At 38.3% G+C, this 23,375-nt stretch overlaps 1 protein-coding gene across 1 annotated transcript in view; it reads right to left on the bottom strand.

Moving 5' to 3' along the window:
- CCDC175 (coiled-coil domain containing 175) overlaps positions 1 to 23,375 on the bottom strand; it is a gene marked incomplete at its 5' end in the record, with an annotated part of 73,903 nt that overhangs the window by 13,818 nt on the left and 36,710 nt on the right. The window contains 8 exons of the mRNA XM_079699744.1: positions 499 to 651; positions 2,143 to 2,222; positions 6,217 to 6,355; positions 11,805 to 11,936; positions 12,495 to 12,630; positions 19,902 to 19,973; positions 20,808 to 20,918; positions 23,099 to 23,235. Coding sequence (XP_079555870.1) covers positions 499 to 651; positions 2,143 to 2,222; positions 6,217 to 6,355; positions 11,805 to 11,936; positions 12,495 to 12,630; positions 19,902 to 19,973; positions 20,808 to 20,918; positions 23,099 to 23,235 — 960 coding nt within the window. The remainder of the gene's footprint in view (positions 1 to 498; positions 652 to 2,142; positions 2,223 to 6,216; positions 6,356 to 11,804; positions 11,937 to 12,494; positions 12,631 to 19,901; positions 19,974 to 20,807; positions 20,919 to 23,098; positions 23,236 to 23,375) is intronic.

Here is a 23,375-nt window from a genome sequence, read left to right on the forward strand (position 1 = left end):
CCCATCAACAGTAGACTGTATAAAAACTGTAGTATTAGTCATACAATGGAATACGATACATACATACAATACAATACAATACAGAACTAAGGAATGAATGAATCATACCTTCACTCAGTAATAAGAATGAACCTCAAAAATATAACGTTGGGCAAAAGAGTGCATTTGTATCATTTCATACATATAATGTTCAAAAACAGGCAAAACTCGTCTATGGTATTAGAAGTCAGTATAGCATTACCCTTGTTAGGGGGTTAGTGACAGGAAGGCACAATAGAAGATATCTGGATTCTGTTGATGCTTTGTTTCTTGATCTAAGTGTTGGTTACCCAGTGTATTCATTAAGTTGTGCACTTATGATTTTGGCACTTTTCTGTGTGTACTTTAAGTTTCACTTAAAAAGTTTTAAGAGTTATTCTCTCCTTTCCCCTTCTAACTAGTGCAGGTGTAGACAATCAACCAAGACCACTGTGCAAAGTGAAGTGCGCTTGAACTTACCTCTTTTAATCTTTTATTTTCCTGGAGCAAATCATCTGTTTTTAGATCATGTACATAGATTTCATTTTCTAATTGCTTTAGAACTTCAAAATGAGCTTTGATTTTATGGCTTTCGTGATCTCTTAATTGTTTTAATTCTTGCTTCACTTTATTCTGCTCAAACATAAAACCCATAATTATTGCATAGAGTTCAACTAGCAGGGCCCCAGTGTATTAGTTTGCCTGGACCACATTCAGAGAGGGGTTCTAATTACAACTGACCCTTGAACAATGCAGGGGTGAGGGGCACAAACCCCCTCCACTCAAAAATCTGCGTGTAACTTTACAGTTGGTCCTCTGTATCCCCAGTTTCACATCCGTTGATTGAACCAACCACAGACCACATAGTACTGTAGTATTCATTCATTGAAAAAAATCCTCATATAAATGGACCCACAGAATTCAAACCTATGTTGTTAAAGGGTCAACTGTAACTCCTTGACCATCAGCTGAGGTTATGGACACCTTCCCTTGAAAAACTTTATATAAACTCCAAAGCAAATGGACTCTGGGAAAAGAGTCTATGGATCCCAAGTTAAGAGCCAAAGTTAAATTGTTGAGACAATTTCACAAAATAGAATATACTTTGACATATGAACAATTACCTGGCAAAAATGGGGAAGCAGGGAGTGGAATTTATTGAGGCTCTTTCAGTGAGGACTTAATATTTCTCAAAAGAAGAAGAATATTACTTTATGGATTTTTCAGAGTTCTCTACAGTTTTCTCTACTGAATTCTCTAGGCAGTTTTCTATTATTATACTGCTATAAATCATATAATCTTTGTACATTGTATAATCATCCCTAGCAGCATCTTATAAAGAATATAGAATTATATATATAGTATACTTACTTGTAATTTTCCCCTTCATATGTTTCTATTTCCATAAAGTTACTTTTGAGATCAGTGACTCTCAAAGAATACATTTTATTTTTAATTAACCAACTCCACATACATATGTTTATCATTAAGTATTGATTATAAAATTTGAAAAGGTAGTAGCATCTATTCACCTGCTCCCATTTCATTCACTCCCTCCACACCCACAACTTTGGCCCACTTATCCTTGTCTTCATAGGAATTTACCAGAATAACAGATCTGAAAAGAACCTTAGGAAGCATACTCCAATCTCTACCTTTTAAATAAGAAAACTGAATCCTCCGCAGTGATTTTCCAGTTTTTTGTTTTTTTTTTTTTTTTAAATTTCAGCCACGCGGCACAGCATTTGGGATCTTATTCCCTGACCAGGGATCAAACCTGCGCCCCTGGTATTGGAAGGTGGATTCTTAACCACTGGACCACCGGGGAAGTCCCAGGTTACATGTTCATTGCTTCTGAAGTTGCTCTCTCTCTCTACACACACACACACACACACACACACACACACACACACACACACACACACGTATATATATGTGTGTATATGTATATATCTATATACATATATGTATGTTGTGACTAAAAATTTCAAAACATTGATATTAACAGGGTAAGTTTAAAAAGTGTGAATTTCTTGAAAACTCTAATGTGCTAGGTAAGTATCACTGTCTGTATATACCAATATTCTAATAAAAGAAAAAAGAATGAATACATTGACTCTTTACCGTGTTGTTACGGTATCTTAAAAAGTCTCTTGACAATTGAGAAATGTGATCATTCAGTAAATTCTGCTCCTCCTTTTGTGCTATAAAAAAGAGAGAGAGAAAAAAATAACCACCTACAATGTTCTTTAATTAAAAGACAATAATCAAAATAAGACATATGCCTGGTTTTAGAAGCCAAACACTATGATAAGGCTTATAACAAACACTGGAAGTCAGGCGCTCCCCAATGCTGCATCCACCCCTGTGTTTGACTCCTCAGAATCAACCATTTTTAACTCATTTTAACTTTTTCCTCTTACATTTTCTTAAAAATTTTTTTTCTTAAAATTCTTTAAGAAACTTTTTTTCTTTATTTTCTTTCTGAACTTCTTCTGCTCGCTTCCTAACATAGTAGAGGACACAGCCCACTTACCCCCATCCCTACACCTCCTGCACACACCCGCAGCTCCGTGTTCCCTCCCTCAACCTCCTCATGAAGTTGTGGATTTTGTTTAAATGAATTTTAACTGTTTGGATCATTATGACAATGTAAATATTATTTACTGATGAGACAAACAGTGTAGTATGACTACACATCCTTTCTTATATAGTTTCTTGTTTTTCCTGGAGGTAAAAATTACCTCACTTTTAAAAAAATTGCTTAGTTTTCCATGTACATGTCATTAATTCATATCAAAATCTATAACAGAATTGTAAAATCTTTCTGAACATTACTTCCCACGTGGTCAAACACGTTAGGTAATCCATCAGTTCCCTTTCTCTAACCTCTCCCACTACCTTCTGTACATTTTTCTTTAGTCCTGCCGCAAAGCTGACCTCCTGGGACTTCCCTCTGCATCTCTCTCATGTTGGACCTCCTGCTTTCTGAATCTCATACCTTCTTCTTTCTCTTGATTTATTTCCTCTGTTTGTTGAAGCAAATTTTATGTAGCTTCCTGAGACAGAGTAAATGAGATCTTGTATATCTAAATATATCTCTATTCTAAATCTATACTTGACTGGTAGTTTGGATGGGTATCTAATGTTGGAAATTATTTTCTCCCAAAATTTTGAGGGCAATGTCTTCTAAATTCTATTATGATATTGATGTTAAGAAGTCTGAGAGCATTCTGATACTAATCTTTTGTGTGAGATCTGCTTTTTCTCTCTAGAAGCTTTTAGGATCTTCTCTTTTTTTTTTTTTCCTCCTGAAATCCAACAGTGATGTAGCTTAGTGTCTTTTCTTTCATATATTGTACTGGGGATTAACAGGCCCTTTAAGGCCCTTTAAAATAGGAAGTTCATATTCTCCAGTTCTGAGAAATATGTTTGTAATATGTCATTGATAACTTTATACTTCCCATTTTTTTTCTGGCCTCTTTTTCTGGCCTTCCTGTTAGTCAGATATTTGACACCTCAGAACAGTTTTATAATTTCCTTACCATTTTATCCTGTTATCTACTTATTTTTTGTTCTATTTTTGGAGAGATTTCCTTAACTTTTCTTATAATCCTCTTATTGAATTCTAAAATTTTAGTTGCTATTTTTTTTATTTTTAAGAGTTCTTTTTTGTTCTTTGTTCTTTCTTTTCAGCATCTTGTCCTTTTTCATAAATGCAATATCTTATTTCTCTAAGAATATACTTTAAGATATATTCTCTATACTAGAGAGAACATATATTCTGAACAATATACAGAGAATATATACGTATTATATATAATAATATAGAGAGAATATATACTCCCTGAGAATTTATCTTTAAAAGTATTCTTATGTTATTTGTGTTTATGTTTCCACCAAGTTCTGTTTTTCTATCTGCTTTAGTTTATGTCATTCATGCTGGAGTTTTTCCTGAGATGTCTGGTGATCTTTGACTATCTAATCCTACTTAAGGGTGAGGAACTAAAAGGTTTGGTCCCTGGGTGGACTTCACTGTACAGTGATCAGGAAGTGATCACCCATTTTGTTGGGGGGCTCTCTAATGTTAGATTCTGTGGAGCTCTTTGAAACTGCTCAGTGTCCTTGGGGAAGAATCCAACCATCTTCAGGGTGGGGAAGGGATCACAGAAGAGTTATACCACAACTGGCTGGCAGCCTTCATCAAGCTGAGCAGTGGAAGGGGGTCTCAGAACAGCACTTGTCTTCTGCCCTCAGCCATATCTGATATCCTGAAGTTTAGAACCCTCTTGCCCAATTTCTCTGCTGGCATTGTGGAGGAATAGTCAGTCAGTGGCACAGAAGAGGACATTTGACCTGGGGGTCTAACCGCTCACTATAAAGACTTTCAGCAAATCTTCAGCCCCATGATTCATCTCAGGCTTCACAGTATCCCTGTCCTCCAATGTCCAAGACTTCCCTGGTCCTGAGGAAAGAACTTCTCATCCTCATGCTATGCTTCTCTGTGAACATTTGCTAGTTAAACTTCTTTTTCTGCTAATACCTCTATCCAGTTACACCTTCCAACAATTTGCTGTTATTTATTATCTGTTGATGTCTTCTCTGCCAGTCTCTTTGTACTTCTGGGTTTATATCTTTAAATAAATCTTTTGCACATATTTTATGAAGTTTTATTAGGGAGCAAAGATAGATGCATGTGTTTTATCCATCATATTTAATCACAAGTCACAACCTTATTCTTTATGTGTACTGAGCCTTTATATTCTACCCTCTGTAAGTCTCACTGCTGGCAGGTGAAGTATACTTTCCTACTCTCTGAAGCACATTGCTCTTATGTCCCCTTTCCTTCTTTTCTCCTGCCTTTCTCTCTTTTCTCTACTTTCTTCAGTATTTTATCCCTTTTCTTTGACTTAAGAGAATCAGTTCTTGCAATATACTGCAATATATTGCTTATTTTTATACTCATAGTGTTTCTTATATCCTTCATCCAGTGCAAGAAGGGATGAAGGAAGGGTGGGGGAGTAGAAAATTGGGAACAGAGTACGTATAGGTTGCAAGTCTTGGTAAAAGTGGTAAAAAAAAAAAAAAAAAAAAAACAAGAAAACCTAACTGAGTTGACTAAATGAAAATGTGGCAAAAGTGGAAAATCAACTGAGGAATGGGAACCAGACCCAGGTACTTTTTCTTATAATATTCTTATATTCTTAAAATTTCACCTTCCTTGAAAATTACCACTATTCACTTTGAATATCTGTTTATTTCACATTTGACCATATTGGGTTTCCATATGACTACCCTGTTTTGACACACTGCTTTAATTCCTATCCCCATATTCATCTTTGCCAGCTGGTCAGTCCCACCACAGTGCACATTTTTTACTCCCATTCCAGTAAAAAATGTGCAAATTTTCTGTAATTTTGGTCCTGGCCTGATTCCAATGGCACTTCTTCCATCATCTAGAAGATAGAAGTTCTAGAAGTTGTCCTGCTTAATAACCTAAATCCTTGGATAATGATCCTTTACTCCCCAAATTCAAAACAAGACTCACATCTCTAGGGATGGTTCTGGATCTGTGAAATTTGGGGTTCAGGGTTAGATGACCACATCCAATTTTTGTGGAGAAAATAATTATTTTCTATATTAAACACACACATGGTATGCCATGTAATAAAATGCAAAATATGCATACTTTCAGACACATTTCATCTTCTCTATGAAGCCCCCAGATCTGAGACAAGCTCTTATCTATCTCTGCCTTAGGGGCAGATTAGTGAAAAAAGTCTAAGGAGTACATACCTTATAAATGATTAAAGTCATAGCTGGAAAATGATTAAAGTCAAGCTGTAAATTCATGTTAAGAAACAAAAAATTTTCCACATGGCAGGAGATAAAGGAGTTGGTTCTACCTTTACCAAGTACAGAGAGAATCCATATAATATAGTTGCTACTAATTCTTAATTTTAAACAGTTTTAAAAGAGAAAAGGAGGAATTTGACAGGAGTTAACAGTAAGATTGTGGTGCAGAGAAGAGGAAATTAATAGAAGAGGCAAAAACTAGAGAATAGAGAGTTAAAGGTGATGGGAGAAGTTGGGAGAATTTCACCATTGGCTTGTGATGAATGATCCACTTTGTGTTAGCAGACAACAGTGAAATCCTTACCTGGGCTTGAGTTCAATTACTAAGTGCTTCATATGTACCTGTAAGAATATCAATGAGATTTTCAAACTGTCTGTTTTTGTCCATGTATTCTTCTTCTGCCACCTGAAGCTGTGAAAGACGCTCGACTAGTTCACCTTCCTTTTCTTTGTTAATTTGTGTTTCCTCAGCGAATCTTTGCTTTAAAGACAGTAAAACTGATTGTGAGGTATGATTTTGGAGAATTCACACAGTATTCTAGAGTAGAAGGTAAGTTCTTTGGTGGGGAAAATTCTGTCTGTCCTGGACTCCTCTTATCCTAAGGTGCATAGAAAGGTATCTGGCACATACTAGATATTTAATAAATATTTGTTGGCTGACTCACTGACTCTCTGGCAATCTATACTGTTAGGAGATTAAATTCACTGGGCTCTCCAAAGATCCTTTCAGTTCTAAAGCTTTACTGCTATGGTTCTATTACTGCTACCTAATGTGTACCCCAAAAACATATTTAAGAAACTTTGTCTTGATTGATCATATTTTATGAAAAAAATCAAAACAAAACCAGGCAGAAACACAAAATATATACCAGCTCTAAGAAATGTGGATGTTAGTAAGAAATGGGAAGGGGGTAGAAATAAATGGATATGATACTACAATAAATGGGTTAAAAGTGCCAAAAGTAAAACATGAAAATGCCTGCTTATTTATTCAAACTCAGGTTTTATTTAGTTTCAAGTGGAATATAGTTGAATCTCTCTTAGAAAGTCAGGGTGGATTTAAAATAGTGACTAAGGCAAAGACAGCCAACTGACATTTACTATCCACTCTCCTGTCCTTCGATATCAGGACTCTTTGAGTTTTAGCTGAGCATATGGCTGCCAACTAGAGTGATTTCTTGGCTTCCCTTGCAGGTGGGTGTGACCAATGAGTTTGTGAGTGGAAGTGGGGTGTGCCATTTCTGGGTCCTGCCCCTGCAACAGGAAGGGGTATGTGCCCCCTAGGTCCTTCCTCCTTCCCCTGGCTGGAAGAGGATGAGAATAGAAGCTGCCACTTGGACCCACAGGTGTTAGTCTCATGCCGAGGGTGGCAGAGCTACCCTTCCAGCCCTCCACCCCTTCCCTTCAGCCTTTACCAGGAAAGAGAAATAAACATCTCTCTTCTGTAATGACCATGTCAGAAGTATCTGAGTATCTGTCTTAAATAGATACTCAGACTCAAAGATTTAAACTGTCCATAATTGACCCAGTTTACTCTTAAAAACTTTTATTTTTATCTAAGTTGCATACACTCATAATTTAAAGGAAACCCTGAGGGCCAGCAGAGCAATGCCAGACATGCTTCCCCAGTGGGAGATGCCCTCACAACATAGCCTACCAGAGGCTAGTTTCCACTGACCCCACCAAAGTGGTAACTTAGTGCAAGAGAAGGAGATCCACAGGGGTAGATGTGAAGGACTCCCTGGCCTAGAAGCCCCATGTTTAAATTGGAACCAACATCTCTTGGGCATACCTTCTAGGTCCATACAAGGGACATGCCCATTTAAAAGAGGCACCAAATCCAGGAAAGCTCAATGCTCTGGTTTCCCGCTAGTTATTCTCCTGGTCAAGATGCAGCATACTAATAAAGGGTTGTTCTATATAAGCAATGTTGCCTGATAATACAACTGATAATCCACCTTTATCAGGCTACTAGGGGAAGAACCAGAAAGTTACGCCAAGGTCAATTTCCCAGTAAAGGATAGAGGATTGTTAACCCTTTAGTACACATCTTGTTTATGTTCACGCATTTTGGCATCTCTTTGATAGAACACCTTGCTCGCACCCTAATTAATACAGTGATATGCTGTCCCATTCCAAATTACCATTAGAATCCTTATGAATAATACAGAAAGACAAAAACATACATAAAATACCGTAATATAAAAATATTACAATGCAGAATCAGGAGTAAATTCTCCAGACTGCAGTATTAAGAAACACATATCTATACTATATTCTGTAAAAAAGAATGGCCTGGGGGGATAAGGAGGCATGTGAATGCATTAATTCATTCCCATTGCCTGCACAAGGCTGAAGCTGCCAGCAGCACCCTGACAAGAAACCAAGCTCTTGTTTTATGCTTGGAGTGAGGGTTTGGGTATCAGATGCTGCTGCAGCTCAGGCAAGGTGGTGTTCGCTGGCTCAGCTTCTTGGAGTTGGGTGACCTGTCAGGCCCACAGCTTCTTCAGATCATTCAAATCTTCCCTTAGCTTCCCTGAGTCCTGAGCCATGTGCATACATAGCCCAGTGATGAAAGGCTCTGGCTTCTGCTGCAATTTGGGGGGGTTGAAGCCTTGGAAAGGAGAGAGGCCAATGCAGGTACTAGTCCAAGCTCATAAGTTCCGCTCATCCTGCGACTTCCAGTTTGACCTTGCTTTCTCCACTTCCTGTCCATCTTTCCTTCCCAACTGCCTACCCTGCTGCCTTTGGGCCCCAGCTCCAGATGTAAAGCTGAAAGACTCACTAGACTACATAACGAGCTCCCACAATGGCAGAAGGTCAAATCCTCTAATAAACCCCTTTCCTGGTAGCTCTGTTTCTCTGACTGAAACTTGCCAGACACAGGGCTGAAGGACCCAGCAGACCCAACCATGATCAATGTGTCTGTGCTAGATCAGAGTGATACAGAAGGCTTTGCAAGCTCTGCTAGGAACACTGTAGCGGAGGCCCCTGGGTATTGGAGCCAAGTCTATAGAAGACTTAGTCACAGCACCGCCTAGAAGAAAACACCTCTCAAGATTTGGAAGTTTACATTCTGAACCAGTGACTAATATTCAGGGCTGTTTTCCTTGGGAATTTTGGGTCAGGGGCCCAAGTAGCAGTGGGCCTTCTCACTATTAAACCTAATGATTTTGCTCTCCCTCCCTGTGAATTTGGCTCTGTCAGTCCAGAGATCTTACTACTGGTGAGAAGAATGATTATATCAAGGGTACAATAATGGTTCCATAAACCAAAATCTGAGGGTGCTTCCTCTGCAATTTGGGCTCCTCATGCCACTGAACTAAAGGCAGAAATTGGATTCCAATGTGCCCAGGGTTGTTGATGATGATTTTCAAGGGGAAAAGGGATTTATAATAATGGCGCACAGGCTGCCATCTGCCCATGACTTTGTGTAAATGAGGCACAGGTGGACAGAGTCCTGCAGGGAGCACACAGCCTGGCAAGCAGACTGCCTGCAGAAATTTTCTCATCTGCAGTGTTATACTTCTAATTTACTTATTTTGCCTAATTTCATTGTATAAGCTTGAATGCAATGTTAACTGGTGTCCTTGTCTTATTCCTGACTCTAAGAGGATTGCCTTCATTCGTTTACCATTAAGTATGACTGGTAAACTCCGTCAGCTCTATTTCAATAAACGTCTGAGATGCTGACTACTTCCAACCACCTCCTCAATTATCACTCTGGTTCAAGCTACTTGAACCACTTGGTGTATTGCTCTAGCTTGCTAATTGGTCTTCCTGCATCCACCAGTGCTTTCCTAAATTCTGCTCAATAGCAGCTAGAGTGATCCTGTTTAAATGAAAATCAGATTATTTCAGAATAAATAATCTTCACTCAGAACCTACTATTGGCTTCCCAGCCCATGCAGAGGAAAGACAAAGTTCTCACAAGGTGTGGCAAGCCTGGGGATGCCCCTTTTAGATCTACCCTCAAGGAAGAATTCACTGTCCTGTGGCAAGGAGTGTGGTTAGCTGACAGCCTCCAGTGTGGTTGGCTCCTTCAGAGTGGCCTTGGCTGTCTAGCCAAGACCATGCTCTTTGAGGGGTGGCCTCCAACTAACTGTGTGAGCAAAGAGATGGTACAAGGGTATAGCCATTTCTGCCCAAGGCAGGCCTCTTCTAATGGACGATCCTTGCTCTGGAGTTCCCCAGAGAGTTTGCAGTTTACATAATTGCCCCTGCCCAGTCCTTTCATAGGCATTACACCCTAATAAACCTTTGCACTCCTAATTCCATGTCAGCATCTGCTTCTGGAAGATGAGTCCCTAGAACCTCCAGCACTCTCCCCCATCTCTGCTGCAGCCACACTGCCTCCTTGTCATTCCTCAAATAGGACAGTCCTGCCTCAGAACCTGAATGCTCAGCATGTCCTCTGCCTGCAGTCACCTTCTCCAGATATCTGCACATCACACTTCCTCATAGCCTTTGGGGCTGTACCCTTCTCTGATTCCCTGTTTAAAATGGCACACAGGCCAGATTACATACACTCACCCTATCCCACTTCCCTGTTTTATTTTCTCTAGAGCATTTATCACCACTGAATATACTACATGTTCTACTGTTTATCTTGTTATTTTCAATCTCCCCCACCCCACTGGAATGTAAACTTCATAAGGCTTCTGTTCTTTCCCCCTTTTTAAAAATTTCTGTTTTTCAGCACCTAGAAAAATACTGGGTACCCACACATGCTACAATCAATGGAGAAATGCTTTCCGCCTTGCTTCTTCCTTCTGTTCCTTCTAATTTTGTATAGGTTTGTGCAATGCTTTCTTTCCCTGGTTTGTTCCCTGAGTTGTGCCAGTTCCCATTTCCCCTCTTCCTATTTCTGGCCATCCCCTTCTGACGTCTCTTCCCTGAGTTCCTGTATTTCCATATTGCTAATCTTCCTTGGCACTTCTATGAAATTATTTTTTTCTGAGTTCATGGAGGGATGTTGAGTCACAGTTTTCATCTGTTCCAGCACCATTTTTCTGAGCATTCTTCATTTGATGGAAAGTTTCATTGCCCCTTCACTTGTTTTTCTCATAGTGTTTTTGTGTGGAAGACATATCTGCTTCTTTTTCGCTATTTACATTAGAAAAAATTGGCTTTTTCTGGGACCGGTTATCTGCAGAGGGTTTCTGCAGGACGTGGCAGGGTGTGTGTGGTGGGAGGAAGAGTGGGCTTGGACCAGGGTAAGATCTAAACTTTGAAATGTAAGGACTCCTTACTCCCCTGCCTTCAAATAGTTTCTCTTTGGGGTAGTCAGGCCTTTTTTTCCCTCTTCAAACTGAATCAAGTTCAGGAAGCCTTCTGCTACCATCTCTTTTCTCCTCAGCTACTCTTCCAATGGTGGTCTCCAAGAAACATGCCCTTGTCTATCAAGGTAACACCATCACCTTGAAAAGGTTTGTTTTCTGCTGTGTTTCCAGAGACCTAGCCACTCTGGGCCCCTTGGGTCCTTGCAGTGACTTTTCTCTCCACTTCCCCCATCATCCATGCTCTATTCTACCTCAGGTCAGCCCTTGGCAGTTCCCAGGTCAGTGCCATGCCCTGTCTTTAAGGAGGACTTCTGAGATTGGCCTTCTTGGTCTCCCTCACCCTTCATTACTCTCTCCAGCCTCTCCTGTTCTGGCTCTGCATGATTTTATCCAACACTCTACTTGTCTCCATGGATTTTGCCAGCACTTCCACAAAACTTGGAGCATGTGATTTTTTCTTTTAACTGAAAACATATTTCTTGTTGTTCTATTTCTTTTTTAGAAAAAGAAGAAAGATTCAGAATTTAATTGTAGTCTTGTTTATACTAGAAGATTTACTTTACTTCTAACTGATTAAAATAGCATGAAATACACCCTCCCCTGCACATCACCATCTAAAATTATTCTTAGACGTAAAATAAAATTTACCTCATACTTGCTCAACTCTTGAATTAACTTTTTTTCTTTGGCAACAAATTCCTCTTCCTCTTGTTTTAATTCTAATGTAAGTTGTTCAATCTGTGCCAAAAACTCATTGATCTCATTTTCTCTGAAACTGGTCTAATTAGGGGAAATAAATGAGGATTTATCATTTGTTTTGTAGCAGTCAGTATTACATTTTCAAACAGCCAGGTAAATTAATATTTTTGTGCATGAGACTTGGCTCTGATTTCAGGTTATATCATTTCTCAGTAACCACTGAGGGGGATCTTTTTTTCCCTCCAGAGATTAATTTCTTCACCAAACAATAGCTATAAATGACATGAGGAAATGGGGAATGGGAGTAGTAGGGGATCGAAGGTAGGCACAGGATAAATATAGGAGCTAAATAAATGATGTTTACTCTCCTTATTTTTAGATAGTTTCCCTAAACACTATCTTCAAGTTTCAGTTACATGCTTCAAAAGCATATTCTGGAGAGAATTGCTACTTTGCTAAATTCCTATAGTTAATACAGAGCAATTGGCTACATTTCTCAAGAAAGTTACATAATTCACTCTAAACATGAAATCAGCAGAAAGCAAAATACCTTTTAATAAGGTAAGGTTTAATGAAATACTGAAGAATTACTGACATGCAATATAGGGAGTAAATACTAAGTTCCTTGAGTTCCTTTACCTCTTGTAATAATTCACTGCGTCTAAGTTCAGCATCCTGAATTTTATCTATAATTTCTTGTATTTCAGCCCTTATCATGTTGGTCCAACGTGCATGTTTTTTTAGCAAACAAGCTATTTTCCACTGAGTTATAACACTAGAGATTAGAACAAAAAGAAATATCATCAAATTGACATCACAGTTTACTGAAAAGATGAAGGAATTCAAAACAAAACAAATCCTACTATGATTATATAAAATTGTTTGTGCCATTGATGATGTAGACTAGACATGTTAGCTGAAAAAATAAGACAAAACATTAACTGCCTCAATGCCATCTCTGCAAGTTGCTTCACATTAAGTTGTGTCAGTACATCCAACAGGACAGTGGACAAACCACACTTTACCTAGAGCTTGCCTCCTCTAGGTAAAGGATAGAAATGGGGAAGGCTCAGGGGTATTTGAAAAAGAAGAGTCCCAGACAGAAATAGTAAAAGAATTACCTAAACTACACAAAGTGCTAGTAAGAAATTTCAAGCTTCTAGGTTCTCAAATTTTTCTCTCCACTATAATATAAAAAAGCTATATAACTAGAGAAGAGTAAAAATGTACAATAGGAGTCTTAAAAATAATATAATAATGACAACAATAATAAAATATAGCTATATTTCTGCAAGTGCTTTCTAGGTGCCAGGCACTGAGCTACATACTGTACATCAATCATCTCATTTACCATTCACAACAACCTTACAAGGCAGGTGCTACTATCATTACTCACTTTATAGGGATGGGAGCAGAGAGATTATTAAATAACTTAGCCCCGGTCACAGAGCCAATAAGAGGCAGAGCAAACAAAGCAGTCCACCTGTAGAGCCTGTGTACTTAAACACTCTCCTCTGTCCCTGCACATCACCTTCCTTACTGGTACACATAGGAGCATGGATGAGCAAAGGGGCATTGCACATCTTGGCAATTTTACTCTTTGGTGACTTCACATGATTGGAATGAAAAACTTTGTTTCTGTTCAATGCCAAAAAAATCAAACTAACAAACACATCTAGATCCAAGAAAACTCACACAATTTAATTTGGGAAAATAAATTCCTTGGACTCTAGCAAGCACTCTGACATCCTTCCAACTTTGGGGCACCGTTAATTAAGATAACATATACTGAGATTGGTTCAAGATGGCAGAGTAGAAGGACATGCAATCACTCCCTCTTGTGAGAGCACCAGAATCACAATTAACTGCTGAACAATCACCAACAGGAAGACACTGGAACTCACCAAAAAAGATACCTCACATCAAAGACAAAGGAGAAGCCACAATGAGATGGTAGGAGGGGCGCAATCAAATAAAATCAAATCCTATAACCACTGGGTGGGTGACTCACAAACTGGAGAACAATTATACTACAGAAGTCCAACCACTGGAGTGAAGGTTCTGAGCCCCACATCAGGCTTCCCAACCTGGGGATATGGCAATGGGAGGAGGAATTCCCAGAGAATCCAACTTTGAAGGCTAGTGGGATTTGATTGCAGGACTTCAACAGGACTGGAGGAAACAGAGACTCCACTGTTGAAGGGCACACACAAACAAGTGTGCACATCAGGACTCGGGGGAAAGGAGCAGTGACACCAGAGAAGACTGAAGCAGACCCACCTGCTAGTTTTGGAGGGTCTCCTGCAGAGGAGGAGGGGGGGATGTGGCTCACTGCAGGGACAAGGACAATGGCAGCAGAAGTTCTAGGAAGTACTCCTTGGTGTGAGCCCTCCCAGAGTCCACCATTAGCCCAACCAAAGAGCCTGCAGGCTCAGGTGCTGGGCCACCTCAGGCCAAACAACCAACAGGGAGGGAACTCAGCCCCACCCATCAGCAGACAAGGGGATTAAAGTTTTACTGAGCTCTGCCCATCAGAGCAACAACCAGCTCTACCCACCACCAGTCCCTCCCATCAGGAAGTTTGCACAAGCCTCTTAGATAGCCTCATCCACCAGAGGACAGATAGCAGAAACAAGAAGAACTACAATCCTGAAGACTGTGGAATGAAAACCACATTCACAGAAAGACAGACAAAATGAAAAGGCAGGGCTTCCCTGGTGGCGCAGTGGTTGAGAGTCTGCCTGCCGATGCAGGGGACACGGGTTCATGCCCCGGTCCGGGAGGATCCCACATGCTGCAGAGCAGCTGGGCCCGTGAGCCATGACCACTAAGCCTGCACGTCCCGAGCCTGTGCTCTGCAACGGGAGAGGCCACAACAGTGAGAGGCCCGTGTACCACAAAAAAAAAAAAAAGAAAAGAAAAAGCAGAGGACTATGCACCAGATGAAGGAACAAGATAAAACCCCAGAAAAACAACTAAACAAAGTGGAGATAGGCAACTTCCCAGAAAAAGAATTCAGAATAATGATAGTGAAGATCATCCAGAAACTCAGAAAAAGAATGGAGGCAAAGGTCGAGAAGATGCAAGAAATGTTTAACAAAGACTTAGAAGAATTAAACAACAAACACCTAGAAGAATTAAAGAACAAACAAACAGAGATGAACAATACAATAACTGAAATGAAGAATACACTAAAAGGAATCAATAGCACAATAACTGAGGCAGAAGAACACATAAGCGACCTGGATGACAGAATGGTGGAATTCACTGCCATGGAACAGAATAGAGAAAAAAGAATGAAAAGAAATAAAGACAGCCTAAGAGACATCAGGAAAACATTAAATGCAACACTCATATTATAGGGGTCCCAGAAAGAGAAGAGAAAGAGAAAGGACCCGAGAAAATATTTGAAGAGATTATAGTTGAAAACTTCTCTAATGTGGGAAAGGAAATAGCCACCCAAGTCCAGGAAGCACAGAGTCCCAGGCAGGATAAACCCAAGGAGAAACACACTGAGACACATAGTAATCAAACTGACAGAAATTAAAGGCAAAGAAAAACTATTAAAAGCAACAAGGGAAAAAGGACAAATAACATACAAGGGAAGTCCCATAAAGTTAACAGCTGATTTCTCAGCAGAAACTCTACAAGCCAGAAGGGAGTGGCATGATATATTTAAAGTGATGAAAGGGAAGAACGTACAACCAAGATTAATATACCTGGCAAGGATCACATTCAGATTCAATAGAGAAATCAAAAGCTTTACAGAGAAGCAAAAGCTAAGAGAATCCAGCACCACCAAATCAGCTTTACAACAAATGCTAAAGGAACTGCTCTAAGTGGGAGAAGAAAAAGACCTACAAAACAAACCAAAAACAATTAAGAAAATGGTAATAGGAACATACATATCAATAATTACCTTAAATGTGAATGTATTAAATGCTCCAACCAAAAGACACAGGCTCGCTGAATGGATACAAAAACAAGACCCATATATATGCTGTCTACAAGAGGCCCACTTCAGACCTAGGGACACATACAGGCTGAAAGTGAGGGGATAGAAAAAGATATTCCATGCAAATGGAAATCAAAAGAAAGCTGGAGAAACAATACTCATATCAGATAAAATAGACTTTAAAATAAAGAATGTTACAAGAGACAAGGAAGGACACTACATAATGATCAAGGGATCAATCCAAGAAGAAAATATAACAATTATAAATATATATGAACCAACATAGAAGCACCTCAATACATAAGGCAAATGTTAACAGCTATAAAAGAGGAAATTGACAATAACACAGTAATAGTGGGGGACTTTAACACCTCACTTACACCAATGGACACATCATCCAGACAGAAAATTAATAAGGAAACAAAAGCTTTAAATGAGACAATAGACCAGAGAGATTTCATTGATATTTACAGGAAATTCCATCCAAAAACAGCAGATTACACTTTCTTCTCAAGTGCAAAAAGAACATTCTCCAGGATAGATCACATCTTGGATCACAAACCAAGCCTTGGTAAATTTAATAAAACTGAAATCATATCAAGCATCTTTTCTGACCACAATACTATGAGATTAAAAATCAATTACAGGGAAAAAAACAAAAAGAACACAAACACATGGAGGCTAAATAATATGTTACTAAATAACCAAGAGATCACTGAAGAAATCAAAGAGGAAATCAAAAAATACCTAGATATAAATGACAACAAAAACACAATGATCCAAAACCTATGGGATGCAGCAAAAGCAGTTCTAAGAGGAAGTTTATAGCAATACAATCCTACCTCAAGAAACAAGAAACATCTCAAATAAACAAACTAACCTTACACCTAAAGGAATTAGAGAATGCAGAACAAACAAAACCCAAAGTTAGTAGAAGAAAAGAAATCATAAAGATCAGAGCAGAAATAAATGAAATAGAAACAAAGAAAACAATGGCAAAGATCAATAAAACTAAAAGCTGGTTCTTTGAGAAGATAAAGAAAATTGATAAACATTTAGCCAGACTCATCAAGAAAAAGAAGGAGAGGACTCAAATCAATAAAATTAGAAATGAAAAAGGAGAAGTTACAATGGACATCGCAGAAATACAAAGCATACTAAGAGACTACTACAAGCAACTCTATGCCAATAAAATGGATGACCTGGAAGAAATTCTTAGAAAGGTATAACCTTCCAAGACTGAACCAGGAAGAAATAGAAAATATGAACAGACCAAGTAATGAAATTGAAACTGTGATTTAAAATCTTACAACAAACAAAAGCCCAGGACCAGATGGATTCACAGGTGAATTCTATAAAGCATTTAGAGAAGAGCTAACACCCATCCTTCTCAAACTCTTCCAAAAAACTGCAGAGGAAGGAACAATCCCAAACTCATTCTATAATGCCACTATCTATATCTATATCTATATCTATATCTATTCTATAAGGCCACTATCACCCTGATACCAAAACCAGACAAAGATACTACAAAAAAAGAAAATTACAGACCAATATCACTGATGAATATACATGCAAAAATCCTCAACAAAATACTAGCAAACAGAATCCAACAACACATTAAAAGGATCATACACCATGATCAAGTGGGAATTATCCCAGGGATGCAAGGATTCTTCAATATATGCAAATAAATCAATGTGATACACCATATTAGCAAATTGAAGAAAAACCTTATGATCATCTCAATAGATGCAGAAAAAGCTTTTGACAAAATTCAACACCCATTTATGATAAGAACTCCCCAGAAAGTGGGCATAGAGGGAACCTACCTCAACATAATAAAGGCCATGTACAACAAACCCACAGCAAACATCATTCTCAATGGTGAAAAACTGAAAGCATCTCCTCTAAGATCAGGGACAAGACAAGGATGTCCACTCTCATCACTCTTATTCAACATAGTTTTGGAAGTCCTAGCCATGGCAATCAGAGAAGAAAAAGAAATAAAAGGAATACAAATTGGAAAAGAAGAAGTAAAACTGTCACTGTTTGCAGATGACATGGTACTATACATAGAGAATCCTAAAGATGCCATGAGAAAACTACTAGAGCTAATCAATGAATTTGGTAAAGTTGCAGGACATAGAATTAATGCACAGAAATCTCTTGCATTCCTATATGCTAACAACAGGTTATCAGAAAGAGAAAGTAAGGAAACAATACCATTCACCATTGCCACAAAAGAATAAAATACTTAGGAATGAACCTACCTAAGGAGGTAAAATACCTGTACTCAGAAAACTATAAGATACTGATGAAAGAAATCAAAGATGACACAAACAGATGGAGAGATATACCGTGTTCTTGGATTGGAAGAATCAATATTGTGAAAATGACTATACTACCCAAAGCAATCTACAGATTCAATGCAATCCCTATCAAATTAGCAATCGCATTTTTTTACAGAACTAGAACAAAAAATCTTAAAATCTGTATGGCGACACAAAAGACCCTGAATTGCCAAAGCAATCTTGAGGGAAAAAAACAGAGCTGGAGGAACCAGACTCCCTGTCTTCAGACTATATTACAAAGCTACAGTAATCAAGACAATATTGTACTGGCACAAAAACAGAAATACAGATCAATGGAACAGGATAGAAAACCCAGAGATAAACCCAAATACCTGGTCAGCTAATCTATGACAAAGGAGGCAAGGGTATACAGTGGAGAAAAGACAGTCTCTTAAATAAGTGGTGCTGGGAAAACTGGACAGCTACATGTGAAAGAATGAAATTATAACACTCCCTAACACCATACACAATAATAAACTCAGAATGGCTTAAAGACCTAAATGGAAGACCGGACACTATAAAACGCTTAGAGGAAAACATAGGAAGAATACTCTTTGACATAAATCACAGCAAGATCTTTTTTGATCCACCTCCTAGAGTAATGGAAATAAAAACAAAAATAAACAAATGGGACCTAATGAAACTTCAAAGCTTTTGCACAGCAAAGGAAACTATAAACAAGACAAGAAGGCAACTCTCAGAATGGGAGAAAATATTTGCAAACGAATCAATGGACAAAAGATTAATCTCCAAACTATATAAACAGCTCATGCAGCTCAATATTAAAGAAACAAACAACCCAATCCAAAAATGGGCAGAAGACCTAAATAGACATTTCTCCAAAGAAGACATACAGATGGCCAAGAAGCACATGAAAAGCTGCTCAACATCACTAATTATTAGAGAAATGCAAATCAAAACTACAATGAGGTATCACCTCACACCAATTAGAATGGGCATCATCGGAAAATCTACAAACAACAAATGCTGGAGAGGGTGTGGGGAAAAGGGAACCCTCTTGGTCTGTTGGTTGAAATGTAAATTGATACAGCCACTATGGAGAACAGTATGGAGGTTCCTTAAAAAACTGAAAATAGAATTACCATATGACCCAGCAATCCCACTACTGGGCATACACCCAGAGAAAACCATAATTCAAAAAGACACATGCACCCCAATGTTCACTGCAGCACTATTTACAATAGCCAGGTCATGGAAGCAACCTAAATGCCCATCGACAGACGAATGGATAAAGAAGATGTGGTACATATATACAATGGACAGACAAATGGATAAAGAAGATGTGGTACATATATACAATGGAATATTACTCAGCCATAAAAAGGAATGAAACTGGGTCATTTGTAGAGATGTGGATGGATCTAGAGACTGTCATACAGAGTGAAGTAAGTCAGAAAGAGAAAAACAAATATTGAATATTAACATATATATGTGAAATCTAGAAAAATGGTACAGATGAACTGGTTTGCAAGGCAGAAATAGAGACACAAATATAAAGAATAAACGTATGGACACCAAGGTGGGAAAGCTGAGGGGGCGTGTGGGGGGTGAGATGAATTGGGAGATTGGGATTGAAATAAATACATTAATATGTATAAACTAGATAACTAATAAGGACCTGCTGTATAAAAAATAAATAAATAAAATTTAAATTTAAAAAGATAACATATACTACTTATAATATAAATGAGTTGGTTTTTTTTTTTTTTTTTTTACCATCTCTGATTTTTTCTTTCCAGGTTATCGTTCAGGACTTTTATTTGTTGCTGATATACTTCCTTTGTTGCTCTAAAAACAAGAAAAATATATTGGATTTCGCATTTGTGGGAGCTGTTAAAATGTATAGTAGACTATGTATAATTCACATGCACAATAAGGCTACCATCTAATTGGGAGACAAAACAAACCTTGTGAAACAACTAAAGATTTTAGTGGCAGACTAATGGAAGACAATTACAATTTTTGCAAGTGCAAACTGATTTTGCAAGTATTGAAGCCAAGGATAGGGAAGAACGGATTTTGGCGAGGCAGTTGAGGAAAGGTTATTAGAGGATAATGTTTAATAGAGGAACATGGATTGCCAGAATGGAGGTGCAATCTCACCAAGGAAAGGACATCATCATATGCAAAGAAACAGAGGAAAGGAGCAGCAAGTCAGGACTCTTGTGACTAAGGCAAAGTTGCTGCATACAGAGGGGGACATGAAGAGAAATAACACTGTGACATAGGAAGGGTTAAGGTCAACAAATTGGTGAGGAACTCTGGGTTCTAGACTGAATTCTGATTTGCTGCCATGTATAATTTAGAAAGCCAATAAATATTCTTGAATTAGGGATAAGTGGTAATTAAGGATGGAAGATGTGCTTGTGAATCTGGGATGGAGGGGAATGTGAAGGCTGTAACAGAGCTGTTACACGCAGCTTATGTACAACTCAGTGCCTCAGTGATGTCTATCCTTTCAGTGAAAGATTCGATGATAATGACTTTTCTGGACTGTAAAAGAGAGAGAGTCAATTATGAACCTCCTTTTCTATAGTATATTAGAAATTGGCATAGATTTGTTGTTACCATTTATTAAAAAAATAAATGTAGAAGAATGAAGATTAAAATTTTCAAACATACCGATGAAGGTCTTTGAGTGTGATAAGTCCTTCTTCCATATTTTTGATGTCTACTTTTCTTTTTGATAGGAAGTTTTCTTTCTGAGCTACAAATGCCAGTTGTTTCTGATTTCTACCATGAAAAAACAGAGTAATCACATATTTAAGGTTGAAATAATCATTTTTAACTCCTCAGCATAAGAAAATATGCAACCACAAACAAGAATTTAAAAAGTAGTTTGGAAAGTTTAGTTCATGAACTGTTTATCAAATAAATTAGTAAAAATAGAGACAAAGTCTTTTTGCTACTGGTGGCTAAATATAAATTTATGAAAATCTCTAAGCCATGAAAGGAACATTAACTGCAATAGTAACCATAAAACCACAAGAACAATTCTATAGTACTTCATCATGCTGAGTGGGTGTGTCTCATTTAATGAATTTACCAGTTCTGTTATTTTGTAAAAGGTGACAGAATCAATCAGACTGACTTTGGATAGTGGTCTACCTCTTCCTAGTAGTGTGACCTTGAAAAGAGACTTCACCTGTGGATGAGCCTCAGTTTCCCCATCCATAAAGTGGGGATCACAATACCTATCTCACTGGTTTTAAGGATTAACCGAGATGTAAAGTGCCAAAGGCAGTGGGTGGCACCCATGAGGCATCTTGTAAAGAGTGGTTATTTTTCATCTCTAACTTACAGAGAGAATAATGAGAAGTTTATGATTTTGTTCAAATTTCTAGACATTGATAGGAATGTGCCTATAACAGGAAGTACTTTATCTAAGTGTCTCATCTTCTTCAAAACTGCTATGGACTGAACTGTGTCCCCCCACAAATTCATATGTTGAAGCCCTAGGCCCCAGTGAGATAGTATTTGAAGATTGGGTCTTTGGGAGGTGATTAGATTTATATGAGGTCATGAGGATGGAGTCCTCATGGTGAGATTAGTGCCCTCATAAGCAGAGACACCAGACAGCGCTCGCTCTCTCTCTCTCTCTCTCCCTCTCTCTCCTCTGTGAGGACACAGCAAGAAGGTGGTTGACCATCTGCAAGTCAGGAAGAGAGCTCTCACCAGAACCTGACCATGCTGGCACCCTGATCTAAGATGTCCAGCCTCCAGAACTATGAGAAATCAATTTCTGTTGTGTAAGTCTCCTGGTCTATGGTAATTTGTTATGGTAGCCCAAGCTGAAGAAAACAAAAACCAACAACAGTAGTAAATGCTTTATTGTTACAATTATTTGTCATCAGCACATTTTGTGATTCAAACCGATAACTTAGTATGGATCTGAGGAAAGTTTCTGCCTGAAGAATACTATTAGTAGGCTATTCAGTTGGATGACACAAAATGATTGCAATAACTCTCTGCATCCTAAATGCTACAACAGTGACCATAAATTCAGCTTCACATAAGTGGGCCTGGACACCATAATTACACTTCCATGTGATTTAACTTTGAGTGTAGTAATGTATTACTACTTACATAACTCATACTTGCAAGATGTTATTCTGTAATGCTCATTAGGAAAACACTGGTGAAAGCCCACTACCTGCTAAGCAATGGACAAGATCTTGAAGATACAGTGCTGAGTAAGACAGAGCAACTGCTCTGATCTGTTCATAGTTCAGTGGGACAAAGGGATTTGTACCCAGCTGACAACAATGCAGTGACTGATAAAAAGGAATGACCTCAGAGGAATGTTTCAGAAGGATCATTGTGGTGAGAGGGAGGTGGATAAGTTAGGGGTGGTAAAACAGAAAGTGGGAAGAACTTATGAGAGGCAAGCCAAACCAAAGAAGCTAAAAGGGGTGAAAAGAGTGGAGTTGGAGAGGAGGATAGGATATATTTGAGAAATATTTGGGAGGTGGAATTGACAAGCCTTGGTGCTTGAATGGAGTCCTAGTAAAAGATAAGGGTTTCCTTGAATAATTTCCCAGTCTCTGGGTTAGGGGATTGTGTCAATGATAAAACCTTTTTTTGAGAAAGGAAATGTAGGTGCAAAGACAGTTTCTGATGAAGGTAGATCTCATAGTTTCTCTAGGCAATCTCATGGGGTAAAAGCATGATTATTCTTTCAAGAATCTGATTTAGAAGTAAAAATAATAGATTTGGCGTTTATGGATTTGATCTGACCCATATGAGGAAAGCATTATTCAGTATATATAGAGGCGCATTAGGAGTGTATTTACAATTGGGTAAAGAACATTTTATTGTTATCAATAGATTTTAAACTAGGATAAGCTTAAGTGGAGAAGCAACCCATAACTAAAGCATGTTGAGTCGTGTATGGATTATGGATAGAAACATACTCAGAATAAATTTTCTGTTTCTGCATAAAAACTTTATCCTCCTCATTTAGGACAATCTTATATTGTTTCGTAACAGTACGCAGTTTCTCTCGTAGATGTTTGTACTCGAAATGACATTTGTGTAGATTTTCAGCCATCTAGAAAAAAAAGGAATTGAAGTAGAGGATTTGTTTCATGGCCCTTTTGGTGGGCAACTCTCTAGAGCACTGGGTATATTATTTAACATACAATGACTATGCCGTAAATGTTGAGTGATCTAATTCTACATCAAATATGT

This window comes from Hyperoodon ampullatus, assembly GCF_949752795.1.
Source record: "Hyperoodon ampullatus genome assembly, chromosome: 3".
Lineage (NCBI taxonomy): Eukaryota > Metazoa > Chordata > Mammalia > Artiodactyla > Ziphiidae > Hyperoodon > Hyperoodon ampullatus.